General features: G+C 49.3%; 1 protein-coding gene across 1 annotated transcript; it reads right to left on the reverse strand.

Annotated features, from left to right (window-relative positions):
- Window positions 1–1961: 1961 nt before the first annotated feature.
- Window positions 1962–3496, reverse strand: SNRPF (small nuclear ribonucleoprotein polypeptide F). The gene is made up of 4 exons (XM_058022709.1): window positions 3410–3496; window positions 3086–3211; window positions 2653–2717; window positions 1962–2075 (listed from the first exon to the last, which is right to left on the reverse strand). The coding sequence occupies exons 1-4, from the start codon at window positions 3410–3412 to the stop codon at window positions 2009–2011; spliced, it is 261 nt and encodes an 86-aa protein (XP_057878692.1). The 5' UTR covers window positions 3413–3496; the 3' UTR covers window positions 1962–2008.
- Window positions 3497–7435: the final 3939 nt, after the last annotated feature.

Consider the following 7435-nt stretch of genomic DNA (forward strand, 5'->3'; position numbering starts at 1 on the left):
AGATATTCACCAGCTGTGTCTATCTACTTTGATTTATTTCTTAACAGCTCCCAGCAAAACCAGATGTGGCTGCTTTCCTGATGATGGGTACAAGCTGTCTGTCCTGGAATATCAATAGCTCATTTTTAGAGTTAGGAAATATCTGCCACATTAAGGCCATTATGCACAAAATGCTCCCTTGCTTCTTTTGTGCATTGGCTTGTTTTTTCATTTTCTTACAAAGGTTTCTACTCATTTTAAACTGCTACAGGACTTTCCTTGAGTGAAGATTCTTCCTAGCACAAAAATCAGCATTTCACCAACTACCACTGGTGTCCTGCATTGATGAATTCTCACCCTGCAGGAAGGGAATCAGAGGCAGTGCTGTGGATTACAGGAGGCAGCTCTCTCTGCAAGGCCAAGACATTTTCTTTACCCTCAGGAAAAGAATTAAGCACTCTGGCTGTACAGCACGACTCCAGACATCCTTCCACAGATACACCTGAGGAACAATCACATCCATCTCTGCACACAGAAGGGGTTCAGCATAAGCTTGGTCTTGCCAGTTACCCAGAAGAACTGAAGCTTGGTGGTGCCATAGTGATGGCCCAGTCTGCTGATCCAGTGCTCAGACAGCACAAGACAAACTCCCTGCAGTCCCACTCCCCATGAGGAGGAGCAGCTTTCAGATCAGTGCCAGCCCATTGCAGAGAAGGAACTGACTTAGACAGCAAGGTGACAGTGACAGCTGTCCCTCCCCAGTACTGGCAGCACTGTGACTGTCAGTGGCAGCACAGACAGGGAAGGGCACTATTCCACACCATGCAGTCCTGAGCAGGACGTGCTGCATCACAAACCAGCTGAGACGCTTTTCTGTCTCATTCCTGCAACCACTCACAACACATCTAGCTGTTCTGAGGCTTCCTAGGCTCGTTGCCAATTCTGAAGTACTCAATTATCCTTGTGATAGTACTGATTTTAGCTTAAAAAGCTTTTTTCCCCTTCCCAATGGGACTGCAGGGAACTTCAGCAGAGCTGTGAAGCCTCCACACTGCCAGAAAGGGTCTGGTTTGAGCAATGAAACACCTGCACAAGTACATCCAAAATCATTTTTCACTCTTTATGGAAACTTACATATGTCAGCATTAAAGGAACACACAGATAGCTCCAGGGATGACTTCAACATGAAACAGGGAGGTATTTCTCTGCAGGATCTATGAAGGCTGGTGTTCCTCCCACAGTTCTCATAAGCAGTGTTCTACCCTAGCACAGCCCCGGGCAGCCCTGTCTGACAGGTGTGTGATCCCAGCAGCAGGGCTGCAGAGCTGCACTCCCCCTGCACCCACTGCAGCCACAGCCTGTGCAGCTTTTAGACAGAACATCTCCTCTCACAGCACGCTGAGGAACACCACAGCACCCTTCCCATTCCTCAGCAGGGACTCACAGAGCACACTCCCATTCTGCAGTCCTGCCCCAGCTCTAGTAATGCCCCTCAAGTCTGGGGAGCTCTGCAGCTGCCAGGAGGTTTTGTCTGTGTGGCTGCTAAGGTGACACACATTTGTCCTTCCTTAGTGACCATGCAGCCACACTTCAAGCTTCCTGACTCCAAGCAAGAGAATATTTCTGAGAGAAACTGGGGTCTAACAGATCTCCACACCTCACTTGCAGTGAAATCTTCCCAGCTAATTCAAAAAATTTTATAAACACTTTTAAAGACGAAATGTATTTAAATAATCATGACATACAAACTGTAAAATGCAGATACTGCCAATTCTTCCTGTACTTCAGATGGGAAGATAACTGGTATTTTTTAAATACTCACTTCTCATTTCAATATTTTCAACTTTACATTGAAACAATTACCTGTTGTTCCTCCAGCATTAGTTTTTCAGACACCAATAAAACATTAAAGACCTTTAAAAGGGTTCGTTTTCCCCATACCAAAACACAATGGAAATAAACATCTTACTACAAAAGTATGAAAAACAGAAAAGGAAAAAAAAGGTTTATTTCCAGAAATACAAAACACCTATTCTCTCATTTCTCCATCTTCTTCCTCTTCTTCCACACCTCTGATGTACAAAACGTTATTGCATCTGTAAATAGAACCAAGAGTTCCCTTAGCTATAAACATAATGATTTTCCCCACATAAAATATGCTTTAAACATTTTTCTGCTTGAAAGTAGCCTGGCAACATTCAAATTCTACAGAAAAAAATGCTGCTCTTGATCTTGTACACCTTTTCCACATAGTACATTTAATTGTGCAACTTCATAAATGTAATAACTGTTTGATAATGATGAACTAAAAAAAAAAATTTACTTTAGGGTTAACAATTACAGTCAAATTTAACTTCAAAGCATATGAGAAGTTTCCAGCCGCAGTGCACTAGTTTACAACGCCCAAGGACTCCCAGATATACAATAATGTGGAAAATAAAAGTATTCAGTCATCACAAAGGGGATAGTAAATACTTCTTTAAATATATTCAAAAATTCATTTTTTCTCCTCTCAGAAGGGACTTTGATATAAAAGACACATTCATTGCCTTCCTCTAACAGCTACACTAGGCATCTTAATTTGGCAAGAAACACAACATCCACAAGTATAATGCATGCAAGTGGTGAGGTGACTTAGAGCCTTCCTCCACCATAAATAAATATCCCAATTACCTTATCAACACTTCACCCAGGTGTCCAGACAGCGCACCGTCTATGTACTCCTCTGTGTTTGCAAGCTTGAAAGGAAAATGATAAAAAAGTCAGAACGGCAGCAATAAAAGCGGCTCCACCAAGCCCATCACGGCTGTGCCCCAGCCCCGGGCCCGGCTGCAGCGGCCGGGGGTGCCCGATCGGCCCCGCTGCGGCTCCCACCGCATTCCCACCGGGACACGGACCGGGCCCGGGCACGCAGCGGCTGCGGCGGGAAAGGTCCCGACTCGGGCACCGCCCTGAGCTCAGTGCGAGCCCCGCACGGCACCGACCCCTCCCGCGCCCCGGGCTGCCCAGAGTGCGCCGGCCCCTTGCACCCATCTAGCCGGGCCCGGGGATCCCGGGGATGCTCGGGCACCCCCAGCTCGGGCACCGCCAGCGCCGGGGCCCTTACCTGCATGTTCATGTAGCCGTCCACGGAGACCAGGTAGCCCTTGTACTCCATGCCCCACTTCAGCTTCACCATCACCGGCTTCCCCGTCAGCCCGTTCAGGAACGGCTTCGGGTTCAGGGGCAGGCTCTGGCGGGGCAAGCACACGGTCAGCGCCGCCCGTCCGCCCCCCGCTCCGCTCCGCCCCGCCCGGGGCCGGTAACGGAGCGCCTCCCGCCCCTCCCAGCGCCCGGTTCCCGCCCCTCTGGGCTCCCGGGCCTCCCGGTTCCCGCCCCGCTGCCCGGGGCCGGCAGATGCCCGGCTCCCGCCCCTCCTCGCTTCCCTCACCATGGCGGGAGCGGCGCGGGCCCGCGCGGGAACCCCTCGTGCGCGGCGCGGGACAGCGGGAGGCGCTGCGAGCCGGCTCCGCTTCCCGTTCCGGGGGCGCCGCGCTCCCACCTCCGACCTCTCACCCGCGCCGCGCTCCCATTGGCTGCCGGGCCCCGACGCGCCGAACCTCAGGCGCGGCTGCCCATTGGCTCGCCGGTGCCGCGGGCCTCTCTCATTGGCCGCTCAATTTACCTCCACCCCCGTCGCAACCAATCGCTGTTGCCGCGAGGCGCGCCGTGGTCGCGCGGCTGTGGGCGGTGCGGGGATGTGAGCCCGCGTCCCGTGCGCGTGCCCGATGCGCGTACCCGCGCGCTGTGCCCCGTGCCCGGTGCGCGTGCCCGTGCCCGTGGCCGCGGACAGCGCCGCGCGCCCCCTTTGGCCGTGCCCGCCCCGCCCGGCGTGCCGCTCCGCGCTGCTCGGTACGGGCCGGTCCCCACCAGGGGGCAGCGCCCGCCCGGCACCGGCGGCCGCGGCACCGGCGGCAGCGCTCTGACAGCCTCTCCCGGAGTGGCGGCCAGCCCCGCGGGCGGCCACAGCCTGGCGGCGTCCGTCCGTCCGTCCGTGAAAAACAATCCACAATCCAGCACCTTTCCGTGATTCCACACGGAAGGATGGAAAATGTCAGAGTTTATAGAGCACATTAGGTGCGAATTCCCTGTCAGTGTCTTTTTACTCTTTGGGGATAGAGACAGTCGTGACACATCAGTGCTAATTTATGCCTTAACCCTCGACAGGCAGATATGTTGAACCACCGCCTGTACCATTTCGCAGTTTGTCACATCCTCCCTAATGTCTTCTACTCTTCCATGTATAAATTCCTCACATGCCACAATGTGCGTTTCTGTTCCTGCATACAGCATATTCCCCTGGTGTTCAGTGTGTTGGGTGCTGAATGTGGGAAACACACATCCAGGAAACTTGACCTCTCAGTAACAGAACTGTCGCGGGTTTTGTGCACTTCACCTTCCACAAGTGACTCTAGTGCCCTGGTATTGAAGGCAAAACCATTCTCACCTCCTCAAATCTGCACATTTAAAGCTGTTGATGCCACAAGCCGTCTCCTCCAGGTCCAGACTGTCCTTACACACCGGGAATGTGTCGGAGTGGAGCTGTGGATGGAATTGTAATTCCTGTTCACTAGCATATACCACAAGTGCAGTCACAGAACCACAGGACTGTGAGGGTTGGAAGGGACCTGTGAAGGTCATCCAGTCCACCCTCCTGCCAAGGCAGGGTCACCTGCAGCAGCTGACACAGGAACGTGTCCAGGTGGGTTTGGAATGTCTCCAGAAAGGGACAATCCATGACCTCCCTGGGCAGCCTGTTCCAGTGCTCTGCCACCTTCAACATGAAGAAATTCTTCCTCATATTGAGGTGGAACTTCTCGTGAAGATATCTAAACGTGCATTCCCATGGCCATTAGAAATAAGTGTGATTTTCTTTTACTGTGTAGTGGATGGACAACACAAACAACAGCAAAATAATGCTAATTATTTTTCTGGTAGCAGGATTCACTATAGGCCAGCTGAAAGAGCAACTAACTTATAAGTTTTTTTTTGTAAGGAAGTCAATGTTTTGACTATGAAGGAAAAATATTAACACAATGGGAAATGGTATATATGTATATAATTTTTCATGCCATTTGCAATATAGAACGGCTGATTTCACATGACACCATGTATAATGTGGCAGAATGCAATGAGCTTAGAGTGAGTATCTCAAATAAAATCATACTGTAAGAGCAGTTTTTGCACTGTTCTGACAAAGATAAACATGCATATCTGCGAATGGCGATATAACAGGTTTGGTATGTTATCTGTAAATAGCAGTAGTTATTTTTACATATGAAACCAATTTTGACCACAGTGTCTCCTATGTTGGGAAAACTTTTTGTGTACCAAAAAATAGGAGCATTTATATTTCTCTTTTAATACACTCTTTTGTTCAGATGAGTAAATATTCTAACCCTGTTGTTACGAAAAACAAGCATTTCCCAGGGTCATGGATCCCAGTGTAGAAGTCAGAGAGTGGGAGTGCTTGACTTTCCCAGTTGTTCCATGAATTCACACGTCAGTGATCTCATCAGCTGGAGACTGGGTCTGCAGCAATTTTGTGCAGTGGTAGGGTAGGAAGGTACTGAAAGCACTGAATGCGTGACTGCATCTGATGTAGTTAACTGAGTAAGTCAAATAATCAGGAAATTAAATAGCTGATGTTTTTCTTTGGCCCTTATGAGGAATTTGCTGTTTACCTTGTTGCCTGAATCATTCTGACTCAGAGACAGTCTTCTTGTGGTGATCTTCAGACCCACAGGGGTGAAGTTCACCTTTTGTCCTCTTTGTATTTCCCATGTAATAGGGGAAGCAATAATTTGCATTCTTTTCTGCCTTTGGGTCAGGGTGTTTAGGCTGTTCCTCAACAGGAAATGAACAGGAAAGAGTTGTTGCAATAGATTAATCCAAACCTTAGCTCCTGGGTGGATGGATAGGATTTTCTCCTACAGCTCAGGGGTGGGAATTTAACACAAGTGCCTGCTCTGTGTTCCTAAGGAAACACATCAAGCAGCTGGGCATTCAAGGGGAGCAGGGTTTCTGGTGGAAGGGCTGGTTAGATGGTGCTGTCTGTGTAGGTGCAATTGCTCATTGACATCACTGTGTTGCCATAAAACCAGGCTGAGAGGGCCCCTGTAACACCGCACTGCTGAGAGAAAGCTCAGCAGCCCAGAACTCCTTCCTGATTCAGCCAGGTTTGCTGGGACAGGAACTCCCTGCCATAACCTCTTTCTGCCTGCCATAAACACTTACTAAGGAAATTTTCAGAGCTGCCCCATGTGCCTGCTTCTAGGCTGTACATTTAGTGTCTTTTCCCAGTGATATGCCACTGTCAGTGGGGGTTTCCTCCACTGCACTCTTATTCCACATCAGGCAAACTACTTCTGATACCCCACAGTCATGTCCACAGGGCAGTAAGAGCATCAGCTTTGCCATCACCATGCCATGGGCACCAGCTGCAGTCAAAGAACTTAAAGCAGCCATGAAAGCACAGCCCTGAACTGCAAATGGGCAAAGCTGACTTAACAAAATGGAAGCTCCATCAGAAGACAGCACCTTCAAAGGACAGGTTTACATCAAAAAGGATCCAGTGTAGCAGCAGGGAATTAGCCCTGCTCTGTGGCAGATGAACTTCTGCTTCTGCTGGGTTCAGAACTGACAAAGCCCTGTAAGATCCTGTTGCTGCCCCCATACAACCTGTCCCAGGTAAAGACACACCACCCTCCTTCCTCCCCCTTGACAGACTGCCAGGCCAAGTCTGGTCCTTGAACCTGTTAGGTGATGCCTCAGTCTAGGGTTGGCAGTGTTAAGTAGGCTAAGTAGCCAACTCCTGACAAGCTCTCTGCTCTAACTTCTTGGGATGCAGTGGTTATGACTCTTGTGCACCTGGGAGGATTTTGAAGCTCTGTGCACCCTTGGGGAGTTTTCCTGTTATAGTAATGTTGGTAAAACATGAACAGGACCTAGGACTCAGGCCATGTATTGACATGAAGAACATCTATTTTTCCTTCAGGAATAGGCATAATGGAAGATTTTCCATTTGATATCACACTGGAATGAAAAATCAAATCTTGCCCACAATTTGTCAGTAGAGACTATCTTGTCTAAAAATCTTTTTCAATAAGTAATGCAAGATTTTCTCTACATGCAGAAAAATCTGTGGCATTTATCAGCTCTTGGTGACTTGGAAAGTGCTGTAGCAGTATTGTGTGGACTGTTGGCAGGGCTATACCTCATGTGAGGTACAGTCCTGACTTTATGGGCCTTTGCCAGAGTAAAACAGTTTTGCTTCAAGCAGTATTTTTTCAGAAATGTCTACCAGTGAAACACCTTTCCTCTCTTCTGATTGTCACTTGAATTAGACCGTCTTTGATCAAATCTCCATGTGAGGCCATAACCATCCACCACAGATCTTCACCACAGGTTGTGACTG

This window comes from Melospiza georgiana, chromosome 4 (assembly GCF_028018845.1).
Source record: "Melospiza georgiana isolate bMelGeo1 chromosome 4, bMelGeo1.pri, whole genome shotgun sequence".
In the NCBI taxonomy this organism is placed as follows: Eukaryota; Metazoa; Chordata; class Aves; order Passeriformes; family Passerellidae; genus Melospiza; species Melospiza georgiana.